Here is a 16,608-nt window from a genome sequence, read left to right as displayed (position 1 = left end):
AAGGCATATGCCTCCACACCTGGTGGTATTTTTATTTTAAAAACAAAAGCTTGGCTGGGCGGTGGTGGTGCACACCTTTAATCCCAGCACCCAGGAGGCACAGGCAGGCGGATCTCAGTGAGTTTGAGGACAGCCTGGTCTAGAGTGAGTGCCCGGACAGCCAGGGCTATACAAAAAAACCCTGTCTCTAAATACAAAACAAAACAAAATTTAAAAAAGCAACATTTAACAAATGCCTCAAAAAACAAAAATAAATAAATAAATAAATAAATAAATAAAAAAGCTTAATTACTCACCAATATACTGATTTTGCATAAAACTCAATATTATCAGAAAAATCTCCAATTTCATCTTTGGCAATACTTTCTAGCCAATCTACCACCAACTAGGAAAGAAAGAAAAAAATTAAAGATCATTTTAACTCTAAAATCTGTTTTATTTTTAATAGTACTTCCACCCTTAATCTGAAGTTCCTGATATCAAATAACAACTTTTTCCAACCACTATTTTTACTTTTTAAGATAAACAAACATCTAACAATAGTATTTCCTATAGGAATAATGTTATTTTTAATAGTCTGTCCCTGGAAACACAAATGTTATTATTTAAAAGTTGAAGAACATCCCAAAAATTTCTTTTAATTACAAAAAAAAAAAGAAATCAAGAAGAAAATTAAAAGAGGTAAGTTAAAAAAACACAAGTGCAGTAGTTATGTCATTTCCCTTTTCTCCATGTTTTTTACAGAAAGAATTAAAAAATTCCAGCCACACCTGACTCTGGCGGACCAGAGAGTCCCTCTGAAACAACGCTTCCACAACTGTCTTCTCGCTGGCGTTAATAGCCTGTGACGACAGAGAACAGTTAAGGGGAGGGAGGATGGAGGAGGGCACAGACTTCAAACCAAAGGCAAGTCACAAATCAGTGCATTTAACACCTGTATTTGCCCTCCACTTTACGGGGCTTTCTTTTCGTTATTTAGATAGGGTCTCTGTAGATCAGGCTGGCCTGGAACTCACAGAGACCTGACTGCCTCTGTCTCCCGAGAGCTGTATTAAAGGCATGTATCAACGCCTGACTTTATATGTATTCTTAAAAATTATTATTTTTTATTTTTATTTTTTGGTTTTTGAGACAGGGTTTCTCTGTGTAGCCCTGGCTGTCCTAGAACTCATGTAGACCAGGCTGGCCTCAAACTCAGAAATCCACCTGCCTCTGCCTCCTGGGTACTGGGACTAAAGGTGTGCACCACCACCTCCTGGCTCCTTAAATGTTATTTATAAATAAAATTTAAACTATACACTGTCTACTTTTTACCTGACAATTTAATTTGTTATATTTTTAAATTCTGCCTCTGAGCTGGGACACAGCTGTGTCACAGGGTGCTGGCCTGACACTCGCAAACGTGAGTCCACCCTGGAACTGCACGAGAATAACGTCTCCCATCTCCACAGATGGTGTTTCAGAAAAAGGCGCGCGCGCGCGCACACACACACACACACACTTGCATGCATGGAAAGAAGAAGAAGGTTGCTGGTCATTCTGCTGGACGCCTATGATCTCAGCAGCCAGGAGGCGGAAGCAGGAGGCTTGCCAAGAAGTCAAGGCCTGGGTTCCAGGCTCCCAAGAAAGACTTGTTCTCAAACAAAACTGCCCCCCCCCCCCCCCCCCGCAAATTATATAAAGAGCTTGTTGTAGTCATGGCACCATACTAGAAAATGAGTATTCCAGAACTCTACAGTATTTTCCTTTAAGACAGCACAAATTAATAGGTAATGAAACCTAAGTGCTTCCCAAGGCTACTGAAACTGACTTTACAGCCAGGTCAGGGGCACACACCTGCAGTCCCTCTATTCCAGAGGCTGAGGCAGGAGGATCAGAGTATGAAACCTAGGCTACACAGTCATACCTGATTAAAAACAGAATCGGAGGCTGGAAAGATGCCTCAGCACTTAAGAGAACCTGCTGCTCTTGCAGAGGACTGGGGTTCAATCCCAGCATCCACAAGGGGCTCACTACCTAACTTCAGTTCCAGGGGATCCAACACCCTCTTCTGACCTCAGCAGGCACCAGATACACATGTGGTACACAGACATACATGCAGGCAAATACATAAAATAAGAATAAATCTCAAAATGATTTTTTAATTGAAAGAAAACGATGACACCAATGTAATAGACTACTTGGTTAAACTAGTAATACCATGCCTGATGAGCAGAATACTTGCTTTAGAATTTAGAATATTGGGTCTGGAGAGATGGCTGAGCAGTTAAGAGCACTGGCTGCTCTTCTAGAAGACATGAGTTTGGTTTCCAGCACCCACATGGTAGCTCATAACTGTCCATAACTCCAGTTCCTGGGAACCCCCAGGCACACGTAGTGCACAGATACACATGCAGGCAAAACCACATAAAAAGATAAAATCATCTTAAAATTTTGCAGCTTGGGTTACACTAACTAGACATTATCTCAAAAGTAAAAACAAAAGCAGAGGCTATGGATGCAGCTCTGGGGTAGCACAGGAGCAGCAGCAGCAGCAGCAGCAGCAGCAGCAGCAGCAGCAGCAGCAGCAGCAGATCTGATCCCTAGAAGGCGGTGCTTCTCCAGACATCTCTGCTCATCCTCCAGGGAACAAGTCAATTTGTATAGTCTTCAGTAGAAAACACACAGACACACAGACACAGACACAGACACACACACACACACACTTTTCTGAACTTGTTCTGCAGAACCAGCACGATACTAGACATCAAGATCAAATGACGGTGTTACAGAAACAGACCACAGAAAAATAGCATGCCTAATAAAACTTAACAGTATATTTAGGAACACTACCTTAGTTTACCTTATCTGAGATAATGCAACATTAGGAAAACTATCATTACAATCCATTATGACAATAAATTAAAGTTGTTACAGAAGCTAAAAAAATAACAAAAAGAAACAAACAAAACAAAACCACTGACTATATCCAGTCCCCATTCCAACTATTAACAAAAAACTTCCTTCTTACCAGTGACCAAGAACTTATATATTAAAATAAGATATTTTCCTCTAAAATAGAGAAGTAAAATAATCTAAAACAGTTATGATGATTTATATCTTCACATAAAAATAAGAGGTTGGGGGACAGAAAAAAAGACAGCCTCATATAAAATTATTATAATTGACATACAAATTTATTATTAATAAGTTTTTTTTTTTTTTTTTTTTTTGGTTTTTCGAGTCAGGGTTTCTCTGTGTAGCTTTGCGCCTTTCCTGGATCTCACTTGGTAGCCCAGGCTGGCCTCAAACTCACAGAGATCCGCCTGGCTCTGTCTCCCGAGTGCTGGGATTAAAGGCGTGCGCCACCAACGCTCGGCAATTAATAAGTTTTTAAAAAGCAAAATAAAAAAGGATGGGCTGGGATGCAGCTGGCTGGCAGAATGCTTGTCTAGCATACATAAGGCCCTGGGTCTGGTTGGTGCTGTGGTGTGCCTTAATAATCCCAGCAGTGCTGCAGTTCAAGGTCCCCCAGATAGGTCTCTGCCAGTTTATACTTCAAAGAGACTGTCTCAAAAGACTCACAGTAAAGAAGTCCCTGAAACGAAACACTACAAGGCTAGGTGGTGTGCCGGGGTACACCTGTGATTTCAACACTCGTGAGGTGGAGACAGAAGGATGGGCGGGGACTTTGAGGCCACCTGGACTATCAAACCACACCCAGTCCCAAAAAAGGAGACCAAAAAAACCAAACCAAATCAGACATGAGTAGTTTGATGATGTGTGTGTATAGAGATGCATAGAAATCACCTGATAGGATGCAAACCAAGTTATTATGTTAGATAATTAGAAATAAAAAAGAACTTTGACCTTCACCCACAAATATAAATATCTGATTACTCTGATAGTCTTTTATGTACTTGTAGATTTTTTCAAATGGGGAAATGCAAACGGAGGGTTGAAAACAGTCTCCCAATTGTAAGTACCCATAATGGAAAAAAATTAATAGAAAACTTACAGCAACTGCAAACATATTTTCCTCTTCTAATGAAGACTGTATTCTGTCTCTGGGGACAATAATATAAAATGAAAAGGCTTTATTTTAAACAAATGCATAAAACCACCTTTAAAGCTGTTCCACATTCTACTAGGCAGAAACAAACAAGCTGCCAATTAACTAAATCATTACATTTAATGTAAGATTTAGTACTAAGTATGTGATTAATCTAATTTTGACACCTGAATAAAGAAAGCTGTATTTACTACTGTAGCCTTTAATGGCATCTGCTCAGGACATATGGCAAAATTAATCATGATTTTCTTTCAGTATTTCATAATAAAAACCAAACCACCAAGTCTCTCTTTCCCACTTTCTGCAGCCCGGGCTTGCCTCAAACTTTCAATCCTTCTGCCTTAGCCTCCTGGGACTATGTATGGACATTACTTTGTCCAGCTAAAGACCAATTTTTTTTGTAGTTATGACCTGATAGGTCCCTCTTCTCATGACTCTTGACACCTGAAATATTAGAAATGAAAAATCTCAAGATTAGCAAAACCTACTCTAAACCTATCTCTCACTAAAATTTAAGTTAATTTGCCTAATTGGCTTGTTACCTTACGTTTATCTCACTTATGAGTTCTAGACAACTTTACCTATACAAAGATGCAAGCAGCCTCCACGTGACCATCTCTTGCTGAAGAAGCCAGAGCATGCTGGCTGTCTTTGAAAACTTCTGCAGTCCAGGGGTTGCTCTGCTCACTATTTTACTCAGTATATTCACCTAAAATTAAAAACACAGACATAAAGAGGCTGTTTTCCTACAATTCCGAGTTACTAGTATCTTTGTGTTCAAGTATAGAGTGTTAATAGGAACCTTGTGCAGTACAAATACATACTTTCCCTGTCTACCTATTATGTTTTTGAATAGAATGCAATGTAGCATTCTCATCAGAAATGATGCTAATTTAAGCAAAGTATGTTTATGTGAATATACATAGGAGCTTAGCATTCTTTCTTTATTTTTGGTTTTTCAAGACAAGGTTTCTCTGTGTAACAGCCCTGGCTGTCCTAGAACTCACTTTTTGTAGACCAGGCTGGCTTTGAACCCACAGAGATCCACCTGCCTCTGCCTCCTGAGAGCTGGGATTAAAGTGTATGCAACCACACCCAGGTAGAGCTTAATATTCTTTAAATTTCAGATCCAACAAGAGTAACCACAGATATATTTTTTTCTCTCCATATATACACCCAAAGGATAAGTTAAATTTATACCTTACAAAATCATATAAACCAGTAACAATGACTATCTTAAAACTATGTCTGAAAAAATTTTGACATGTAACAAACCAAGAAAAAAAATTCTTAATGATTGGGACCAAAACATGTTATTTCTAAACAAAACTTTAACAAACCCCCTCCTTTTTCTAATTTGGTGACCTGAAACCTTTTTAGGACTGAGGCACAAGAGAATCTAATAAAATTTATATAAATATTCCCCCTGAAACACACACCAAATAGTGGAACGGGGAGATTAGGCCTGGAAGCAAAGGCAATCAATCTGTTTAGAAGTGATGAGCAACATGGGTGAGGAGACGACTGAGAAACAGACCATCCTCACCAGAACACAATCACACCGGCCTACCACCCTGCAGGAGATGTGCAGTCTGAGAACACAATCACACCAGCCTACCACCCTGCAGGAGATGTGCGGTCTGAAAAGCAGGGTTTAGGAGAAGCATCACCTGCACATTACTCATTCACTGAACCCTCACCCGCAGCTGAGGGCTGATAAGATGGTCTACTGGGAAATGCTGCTTGACGCCAAGCCACAGTGGAAGAATTGACTCCCACAAGTTGTCTCTGACCTCCACACAAACCCCACTTTCACACAATAAAAGAAGGTTTAAAAGTATTCAATGTTAAAAGATATACTGGCTATTATTATTCTGATTTTTGGAGTGCGTGCGTGTGTGCGTGCGTGCGTGTGTGTGTGTGTGTGTGTGTGTGTGTTGTGTATTTACATGTTTGCATGGGTGTGTAAAATGGTGTGTGTGTATGCATGTGGAGGTCGGAAGTCGATTTAGACGGTCTCTAACATTCTCCACTTATTTACTGAGGCAGGGTCTCAGTATGTAACCCTGACTGGTCTTAAACTCAGAGATCAGCTTGCCTTTACCTGCCAAGGGCTGGAATTAAAGGAATGTGTCACCAGACCCAGTTTGCCAGCATAATTTTTGAGAACGTGTCTTCCTGAACCTGGAGCTCACTGCCTGGCTAGGCTGGCCAGCCAATAAGCAATCCCCGTCTCTACCCTGACATCCTCTTAATACCACTCATCCGGCCACGTATTGAATTCAGGTCCTCACACTTGTGTGCCAACCACTCTATTGGCTGAGCTGTTTCCCAAGTCAACACTCTGCTTTTCTGAAGTTCTTTTGTTTTATAAAGAACAGTTTGAGCACAGCCAAACTGGACAAAAGCTAGAGAACCCAACACTGCTCCCATGTATGCGTGGACTACCACGTTATCAGTACCTGGCAATAAGGGGTGCATCTACTACCATTGGCGAACCCCGCAGCCCAAAGTTTATAGTTTGCATTGGGATTCACACATGGTGGTGACATTCCATGGGCTTTGAGAAATGTCTCATGAGAGGCATTCACGAGTACCACAGAGAACAGCGTCACTGCCCTGAAAACCCTCATCTGGCCATCTCTCCTTCCTGCCTCACTAAACTTGTGGCAGCCAACAACCCAGCCACTATCTCATTGTGCCTTTCCAGAGTGCCATACAGTTCGGATCACACGTCAGCAGCTTTCCAGACTGGCTTCTTTCCTTTAACAGCATGTATTTAAGGTTTCTGTGTCTCTTCAGGACTTGAGAGCTCTCAGTCTCCATTTCTGGATGTTTGATTCACTCACAACTAAAGGCCATCCTGGTTGCATCTATGTTTGTATGAACAGAGCTGCCTCCAGCCTGTGTGCTGGTTTCTGTGTAGGCATACTTGATTGAAATTCACTTGAGTAATACCAAAGACCACACCAGTGCCGGCTTATGTTGTAAGACCATGTTTAACCTTACAAGAACCCACCCGACCGTTTTCCCTCATGGCTGAGCCACTGTGCACTCCCATCAAAGACGGAGAGTTCCTGCTGCTTCACATGATGCTACCCATGGGTGGTGTATTCTGGACTTTTCCAAAGACTGACTTACATGTGCGCATGTGTGCCTATGTGAGTCTGTGCGCACCACCTGCACGCAGTGCTAAAGGCACCCGAGGCCACTGGATCCTCTGAAACTACATCACAGGCAGTTGGGAGCCACCACGTGGGTGCTGGGAAATGAACCTCAGTCCTCTAAGAACAGCCAGTGCTCATAACCACTGAGCCCTCTCTCCAGGCCTGTCTTCCGGAGTGTCACCATTTTAACAGGCTTGCAGCTGTCCGGCCTTCCCCTTGCTATCTGACGATGTGACACGTTCTCTACGCACACTTATTTGGTGTCTGTGTACCCTCTCTGCTTGGCGGCCTGTCCCCATCTTTCGACCACTATTAATCTAGCTGCTTTGTTTCCTACGGTTGAATTTTAAGAGTTCTTTGTACATTGTAGACTTTATTTTTTGCTGTGTGTGCACATGTGTATGTGTGTGTTCTCAGCTGTGTATATGCGGCTGTGCTCGTGCGCGTGTGTGCGTGCGTGTGTCATATCAGGTCCCTTTATCGTTCTCTATCTTATCTAGTGAGCCAGGGTCTTCCACTGGACCTGGAGCTGCTCTTCTGGCTTTACTTGCTGCCAGCAAGCCTCCTGGATCTGTCTACCTCTCCTCGCTGCTCTCCACAGCTATGTGCCACTGGGTGCCCGGGATCTGAACTCAGGCTCCGAGATTACCATCAGCCACTTTCTCACTGAGCTGTCTCTCCAGCCTCGGGCTTTCTTTTTTCTTTCTTTCTTTTTGGCTTTTGTTTTGTTTTGTTTTGGTCTTTTCCAAACAGGGTTTCTCTGTGTAGCTTTGTGCCTTTCCTAGAACTCACTTTGGGGACCAGGCTGGCCTCGAACTCACAGAGATCCGCCTGGCTCTGCCTCCCGAGTGCTGGGATTAAAGGCGTGTCCCACCACTGCCTGGCTCTTTTTGGCTTTTTGAGAGAGGGTTTTTCTGTGTAGCCCTGGCTGTCCTGGAACTCATGTTGTAGACCAGGTGGACCTCAACATCCAGAGTGCTGGGATTAAAGGCATGCACCACCACTGCCCGGCTGGACTTTGCTTTTTCAAGAGCAGATTCCTTTTTCTCGGACCCGGAATATGTAAAAAGCAGAGACCCTCTGACCAGTTCCCCTGCCCGTCCACCATGCAACCCAGTAAGCACAGAACGGGAATTAGCAGACTAACATCCAAGCACTGAACTTTCCCAGCCATGGATGGAATCGATTACCTGACTAGCACAGATATTTTCGTACTCTTCTACAAGTTCAAACACTGTGGTGGAAGAGTGCTTCAAGAAGGACTGCAGGAAGTCAGAGAACATACTCATGGAGGCTGCAACACAGGAGGCACGAGGAAGCAAGAGTGAGCGACAGTTCCAGAAATCCCACTGGTTTAAAACCCACAGAGCAGCTGCAAGTCTTTCCCTCCCGCCAACACAACCGTCGTTTTCAGAACCAGTGACTCGGGGCTGGAGAGAGATGGCTCAGTGGTCCACAGCATTTGCTGTTCTTGCAGAGGACCCAGGCTTGGTTCCCAGCACCCACATCCCATGGAGGCTCACAACCATCTGTACCTGCAGGTCCAGGGGACCTACTGTCCTCTTCTGAACTTCAAGAACACCAGCACTCACGTGGTACACACACACACACACACACACACACACACACACACACACACACACACACACACACACGGGGAAACATTCATACACAGAAAAAAAAATTTTTTTTTAAGTTTACAAATTTCTAGCCAGGCGGTGGTGGTACACACCTTTAATCCCAGGACTCAGGAGACAGAGGCAGACAAATCTCTGAGTTCAAGGCCGGCCTGATCTAGTGAGTTCCGGGACAGCCAAGGCTACACAGAGATCTCTGTCTCAAAAACAAACAACAAAACTTTACAAATTTTTAACAGTGTTGTTCAGTGGCCTTAGGTACATTCACGTTGTGGTGTTGCCTGTACGGAAGGAAACCCATCCACAGAACTCTTCCTTTTATAAAATTTACCTCTGTAACCAATCAGTAGCCCTCCAGCCCATATCTCCCTCACCCCCTGGTACCCATCACTCTACTTCGTCTCTGTGAGTTAAGCACTTTAAGTACGTCATGAAAGTGAGCGATGCAGTATTTCCCCGAGGCAGGGTCTCCGTAGCCCAGCTGGCCTCACACACAGATGAGACTCCACCTGCCTCTTCCCTGAAGTGCCGAGATCACAGGAGTGTGCTACTGTGCCCAAGGGCCTCAGTATGTTTACATTTCTCCATGTTTACTAGCAGTTGTTATTTCCCGAGTCTGATACACACACACACACACACACACACACACACACACACACTCTATTATTGAGAAAGAGTTCTGCTATCTAGCCTAGGCTGGCTGGAAATTGCTATGTAGACTAGGCTAGTCTCAAACCCGCAGAGATCCACCTGCCTTTGCCTCCCAAGTGCTAGAATACAGGCCTGTACTACTATGGCCAGCAAAAAAGCCACATTATGATGATGTTCAGGAACAGGTTTCTTTGATCTCAACGAAGTAATAATCCACTTAAATCCCCAAGCCAATTACCAGCTTCTCCAGGGTCGTCTTCACGTAGCATAACAGCACTTAGGTTTATGTCCTCGGTCACATTGTGGGGCTCCAGGTTTGTGTAGAGCCCTAAACGCTGCGATGAGAATGCAGCTGCCCAGGTACTGTCGTCCAGATTAGTTACCTTAAAGGAGAAAGGAGAGCAATGGCGCCATCGTCATTAAAAAGCAAATTAATAATGAAACAGTGCTTTTCCATCTCACATGTTTTTCATTTGAAAGACTGTGATCTTGTTAAGGAAGCCACGAGCTTTGTTTTTATTTTATGTGTTTGCCTGTATGTGGGTCTACGCGCCACTTTCGTGCATGGTGCTCAGAGGCCAGAAGAGAACACTGGATCCTCTAGGCTGGAGTAGGAGGTGGCTGTGAGCCAAGATGTGGGTGCTGGGAATCACACTTGGGTCTTCTGGGAAAGCAGTCAATGCTCTTAACCACTGAGCCATCTATCTCCCCAAACCCAGTTCCTGAGGATGATTCTTTCAGCTTCAACATTTCTTTGTTTTACAACAGGTCTCATGCATGAGGCCCAAGCCCACCTCCAATGCACTAGGTTGCTGAGAATGACCTTGAACTTCGGATCCTCCTGCGTCTATCTCTTGCGTGCTGGGATACCAGGCATAGACCACCACTGAGACCCTGGCTGATTCCCACCCCCACCACAAAAGGAGGTGTGTTTAACCTCTAACAAAGCAAAGTTAAAAGGCAGAACTACCCTTCAGGAAATAGCTAGTCCAGATAACTTTATATGTACATAAAAATCTCCAGGCCTGTTTAATAAACCACAATGTTCAAGCCAGAACCATTTTGATTTTGAAATTAAATATGCCTTGAGAGTAGTTTTTGTTTGCTTCTTCGACACAATGCATTCTTTCCCTCATTGGTATATTTAATAACCAGGTGAAGCCACTGCGCATTATAGCGTACACAACATTTCTGCTGCTGTTTTCAGTACTGTACCACAGTGACTATGGTACTCCTAGAGACTCTCTCATCCTTTCCTGCAATGTTCTCTTCCACCTTGAGTAGAAAAGCCGGACTCAGCGTTTCCTGTACTCTTACAACACAGACGGCTCCAGTCACCATATGGGGAAAGAGGGTTTTCCTAACAAAAGCCAGGAATCAACTCAGAGGCAGACACAGGTGGGTCCTTTAATTCAATTTGGATCCCACCTACCGTCAGATCCCACAGGTAGACAGTCTTCTTCTTCCTTACCATGTCTCTCATCTTTTAACAGTCATGCTCTTGTTTATTTGTTTTGTTCTTTGAGACAGGCTTCTCTGTGTGGCCCTGTCATCCTGGAACTCACTCTGCAGTCCTCGGCCTCCTGCGTGTGGGCATCATGGGCGAGAGCCACCACTGCCCGAGCCTGAGCCTCATTTTCAAGACAGGGTCTCTCACTGGATCTGGAGCCCACTGCTTCGGCTAGACTGGCTGGCCAGTGAATTCCAGGTTCCGCCTGTCTCTGCCCGTGCCCCCGTACCCCAAGCCCCCAGGTCTAGGGTTACAGGGTTGCTTTACCCAGCTTTTACATTACTGCTGGAGATCTGAACTCAGGTCTTATGCTTGTGAGGCAAGCAGTTTACACCCCAGCCATCCCTCAGCCTTCTTTGTAAAACAGCCGGGTGTGGTAGTGCAGACACTCAGGAGGAAGAGGCAGGTGGATCTGTGAGTTCGAGGCCAACCTGGTCTACACAGTGAGACCCTATCTCAAAAAAAAAAAAAAAAAAAAAAAACCAGAACCAAAACCAACCAACCAACCAACAAAAGAGGACTGGCTTTAACAGCCATCGACAGTTTTAGGATGCATTTCATTTGGTCCGCAGTCAGACTTGGGAACTTACCTGTCCCAATGTCACTGCCATCATTCTCCTGTGACGTGACATGCTCCAACATTTGATGTTGTTCAAATGTCTAACCAATCCTATCACTCCACACAACCCCAAATTACTTTCATGATGACTCTAACTTCGACTTTCATTAAAAGGCTTTTAAGCCAAGTATTAAAGTGTATTTATTTATACATACCATGGATAGATTTCCCAAGAATCCAGAAGACTGTGTGTGCCGGGGAGATCTCCCTTCTGTTCCAAGAATGCAGGAAATATCTGGGTGTCTGAGTAGGCTCCGGCTTGGTGGGGTAACTACAAGGAAAGGTCAGGAACCATCAACACAAAGCATGTAGGCCAGCAACGAAATATATTTCCAGGGTGCAGGGGGGCGGGGGAGCTGGCTCAGTCGGTAAAGTGCTCGTGGGCAAGCACGAGGACCTGAGTTTGGTCCCTAGTGTCTGGCACAGGGGCGCACGCTTGTAATCCCAGAGTCGGGGCAGGAGACGGGACACGGAACTCTAGTCTGGCAGTCCAGACTAATCAGAAAGCTCTAGGTCCCTATAGGGAACCTGCCTCAAAGGGCTGGATGGCTCCTGAGGAAAAATACCCAAGGTCCAACTGTAGACTTGACACATACACACATATGTACTCCTGCATGCACATACACACAATCCCCCAGACACACACACAGGAACATGCACATATACATGCTCCTACATGTACAGGAACATGAAACACCCACACATACACATACAAATTTCTCAGTTTCAATTATTTAGATGCAAGTCAAACACTTTAATTTTTGTTATGAAGAATTAATTTATTTTTCTGAAATTGAGCTTATACTATTAAAAAAATTTTTAACTGTAAAATATACTTTCAATATAAATGTAACTGCACAGACAAAATTTTAAAGCCAAGGCGGCACCAGTCAGCAGATCCTTCACTGTCTAGTTTCAGAGAGCACACTGAGGTGTGCAGTGTAGTTAGTCGGCCTGCACTTTAGAGCAAACGGTTGTTTAAGTTCTATGTTCACTGTCTAAATAACAGCACTCAGTCATTCACACCGACTCCTCCAAGTCCGCCTTTTTGTCTGGAAAAGCAGGTAACAGTAGATCACCATTACTATGTACTGATATAAAGTACAGTCCTTGTTCATAAGAGTTCAGATAACTGTAATCATTATCATTTATGCTTACTTCCTAATACTGTAGCCACATATTTTATAATGTAAATTATATAAATGTTAGTTGGTATGATGACTACTACTCTATTAAATACTTTCAAAGCAGAAACAAAAATCTTACAAGGATGTCGAAACGAGCTTGGAGTTCGAGGAATAATTTGGCTTCTTGGTGTAGTATTACCAAAATTTTCATCTTGGTTGGCCTGAACTTAGGAAGAATTAAGGAAAGTTTTCCATGTAGAGAAAAAAAAATCACTAATGTTAACCACAGATTTATTACATACACAAGATGCATGAATACATTTTCTTCAAGAACAAAGCATTTTATCGCCACTACCTTTTCTGTTTTTATTCCTTCTGTCCTTAAATTCTCAGATCAGAATTAAATAATATATACTGACTACTAGTTAGTTGGCTACCATGACATACTAGTAGGGAACCAGAACATGCTTTCAGAGACACAGACATCTTAACCTCACCGAAGTTCATTTAGAGGGTGTATCCACCAAGTAAAACACCTGTGGAGAGGGCTGGAGAGATGGCTCAGAGGTTAAGAGCACTCGCTGCTCTTCCAGAGGACCTAGGTTCAATTCCCAGCACCCACATGGCAGCTCACAACTGTCTGTAACTCCAGTTCCAGGGCATCTGACACCCTCACACTAATGTACATAAGATAAAAATACATAAATTAAAAAAAAAAACCACCTGTGGAGGTAATAAACCAATTTTACCAGTTAATGTTCAGTGCCTCAAAGGAAACCCTGCACCACTGATTCAAAGCATTCTGCAATGTGTACAATTCTTAAAAGACAAAGGATACTTAAAACTCGTTTTTGAGCACTTTGCTTCCTTGCGGTCCGCGTCACTTCTGCCTCCCGGATCACAGGGGATGACATCTCCCCAAAGCTACTCCTAAAACAAACAGTATATAAATGATTTAGCTCTTAGCATTTACAAAAACAAAAACAAAAAACTTTATCGTTATAGTTAAAGCAAAGGATCCTGAGTCAGTCAAGGGGCAGGTCACTCCAACAGCCAAGCCAGGAAGACCCTCTTTTTGCCAGGAATACCCTCTTTTTGCCAGGAATACCCTCTTTTTTCTAAGTCTTGCTCGCTCCCCCCAACCCCACTCGATGCTAGCTGTGAATCGCCTCTTTCACTTCCTAGTGCCATAATGTTTTGTTTCCTACACGGTTACTTCCGAACCTGAAATCTGTACTATAGCGACTGCCTCCTGAAGGTAATCTTTCCTGCAGTGGGTCAAGGAGCTGCTTAGCTGCAGAATCCTCTGCAAAGACTTCTGCAGCTTCTAAAACACAGTGAGGAGTTTGCTCCGTTATAGGTTATAGGTGCTGAACCAGACTTTGCACCTGCAATCCAAACTGAACTACGTGGTAAGTTCCAGGCCAACCAGGACACAGAGTGAGACCCTGCTTCAAAAATAAACCAAATGAAAGATGAAACAGGCTCTGAGAAATTCTTCAGGTGTTTTGCTTCTCATGCAAACATCATACAATACATTCATACAAACTAAGCCAGTTGTCATGTCACTAGGCAACACAGTCATATGGGACCAGCGTTGTATGTAAGGCCTGTTTGTTGACCAAAACATCGTTATGCAGCCAAAAAACTCAGATTTGTGAGGACTACGCTGTTTGGCTTGGTGGGATGAAGGGATTCTAGTAAGTCTCCTGTCTCGGTACAACTGAAGTCACAGTGCTCCAGACCTCCAACATTGTCACCAGAAGGTTTACAAACTAAACCATACGAATTAAGATTTTAAAACAACAAATTAACATGCTTTTCTTCCACTTGAAATCTTCAGATAACTCCCTGTAGCCTACAGAATCAATTCATACTTTCCAGCATATTATTTACAACACGATCCCAATTTAGGAGGTCAGCCTATGATGTTCACCCACAGACAGACTGCTGTGAGCCTTCAGCCACTCCAAGCGTGAACACTTTTCATAACTTTAAACCTCTGAGTATGTTTCTTTTACAGAGGTCTGCATGTGCTCCGTGTCACCTGGTGTACATCTACATAAATTATTCATCAAACAGCTTTATGGAGATACAGAGTTCCATGTTGGTAATCTGGTTCTCTCTCTCCTGTTCTTCAGAACCTCAGGCTTGCAAGGCAAGCACTCTACCACTGAGCTGTACACCCAGCCCCATAACTTGGTTCCTTAATCTCTTCCAGGCTCCCTGTTCCCCGACAAAAGGATGGCAGTAAAGATCCTCATAGGATAGGTCTAAGACTCAATGCACTATTTAAATCTTAAGGAACACACCAAAATAAACCTAGCACAATGTATTCCGTATTAATAATAATAATGTGCTATCATTACTCAAAAAGACCAGCTAGCATGTTACCTGTGACAGGTTTCCCTGACACTCCTGTGACGGGCGGATCTTACACCTCCTCCGTCTAATTTCCCAAAGCACAGTACATAACACAGTGTGTTACACCACTTGGTTGTCTTCATTACACAATCAATTCCGCCTATGCCAAGGGACGTGAATAACCCCCTCTTCGTCGCAGGGCGAGCATAACCACCTGATCCCGTGAGAAAACCAGCAGCTACCTGGCGCTGGCTCGTCTAGGCTGATCCCAGTGACAGCCCACTTGTGTACCGCTGGTATGAATGAATGGCCACAATGAAAACCGCTTTCAAAGCCTACACTGAGATGTCAAGGGCTGCTACTGACGACTGCCGGCGGCGGTGTGCGACCTCGGACTGCTGCCGCTCAGTGAGCATTTCCAACGCCGGCCCATCGCCACCTACCCCGCCCACTTCGGAGAGAAGAACGGCGGCGAGGGAGCGGATCCGAGCCCGGAGCCCGGAGCCCGGAGCCCGGGCGTGGAACGCGGCGATCTGCAGCCCCTGCCTCCCGGCTCCGCCTCCACCAAACCGCCTTTCCTCCCCGAGGGGCCAAACCCCCGGCAGGGAGAAGGAAGGATTGAATGGCGCCGCTCCGCTCCGCTCCCGCTCCCCGCGGAGGTGCAGCGTCACCGACGCCGCCCCGCCCACAGGCCAGAGCCCCGACCGAGCCTTGGCCCAGGAGGCCCCCGCCACGGCTGACCTGTCCATGGCCGCCGCCTCCTCCACCTGAGAACCTTGCAAATTCGACTGCAACCCGGTGGCCACCGCGTTTCAGCCGTCCCGCTCTCCGGAAGCACACCCTTCGCCCCGGAAGCGGGCCCTCGAGGAGCCAGCCCCCCCCTGCGACAAGGACTGAGCAGGGAGAAACCGGGTTCCGACTTGGCGCATGCGTGATTTTCCGCCCACAGCCGCAGGCCCAGAGAGCGCAGGCCCGGAAGTGTGCCAGTCCGGGACTGCGTGGCTGGGCGGAGCCGGCCCGGCGGGAAAGGGGCGGGGCCTGGCGCGTTGCCCGGGGCGACGTTCGTGGGCGTGGTCTGGGCGGAGCGTCCAGCTTAGGGAACCACAGGTCGATGAACTGGACTCGGGGATTCTGATGGAAGGAGCCCGCCTCGGCGTTCCTGCGTGGAGTCCGGCCTGCGACACTCCACAGGAGCGGGCCTGCCTCGGGGGGCTTGGGGTGTAGCCTCAGTGGGCGGGTTTTGAAGTTGTTCCCTATCATTGTTGTTTATGGTTCCTTTATAGAACCAGCCATCTTTTTAAAAATCGAAAAGCAATGCATAAACGCCCCATGGGCTCTCACGCCTGTAACACACCAGCATTTGGGAGGCTGAGGCAGGAGGATCACCATGAGTTTGAAGCCAGGCTGGATTAAGAATAAGACCTTGACTAAATAAATAAATAAATAAATAAATAAATAAATAAATAATACTTTTTTAAAGTT

General features: G+C 44.9%; 1 protein-coding gene across 2 annotated transcripts in view; it reads right to left on the bottom strand.

The window, feature by feature from the left end:
* Nup107 (nucleoporin 107) overlaps window positions 1-16,077 on the bottom strand; it is a 45,266-nt gene extending 29,189 nt beyond the window's left edge. The window contains exons 1-10 of one of the 2 annotated variants that reach the window (XR_013045620.1): window positions 15,868-16,005; window positions 13,601-13,692; window positions 12,902-12,988; window positions 11,791-11,906; window positions 9,745-9,889; window positions 8,409-8,512; window positions 4,633-4,760; window positions 3,998-4,046; window positions 771-842; window positions 297-385 (exon numbers count right to left, since the gene is read on the bottom strand). Coding sequence is in view for 1 of the 2 variants with exons in the window: in XM_006973364.4 (XP_006973426.1) it covers window positions 297-385; window positions 771-842; window positions 3,998-4,046; window positions 4,633-4,760; window positions 8,409-8,512; window positions 9,745-9,889; window positions 11,791-11,906; window positions 12,902-12,988; window positions 13,601-13,692; window positions 15,868-15,875 (890 nt within the window). In the remaining variant the exon portion in view is untranslated. Of the gene's footprint in view, window positions 1-296; window positions 386-770; window positions 843-3,997; window positions 4,047-4,632; window positions 4,761-8,408; window positions 8,513-9,744; window positions 9,890-11,790; window positions 11,907-12,901; window positions 12,989-13,600; window positions 13,693-15,867 lie in introns of both variants that reach the window. The other variant, XM_006973364.4, reaches the window with a different exon arrangement.
* Between the last annotated feature and the right edge of the window lie 531 nt (window positions 16,078-16,608).

Source organism: Peromyscus maniculatus, chromosome 18 (assembly GCF_049852395.1).
Source record: "Peromyscus maniculatus bairdii isolate BWxNUB_F1_BW_parent chromosome 18, HU_Pman_BW_mat_3.1, whole genome shotgun sequence".
Taxonomy (NCBI): Eukaryota; Metazoa; Chordata; class Mammalia; order Rodentia; family Cricetidae; genus Peromyscus; species Peromyscus maniculatus.
Note: the sequence above shows the minus strand (reverse complement) of the source record. Positions and strands in the feature narration are given on the sequence as shown.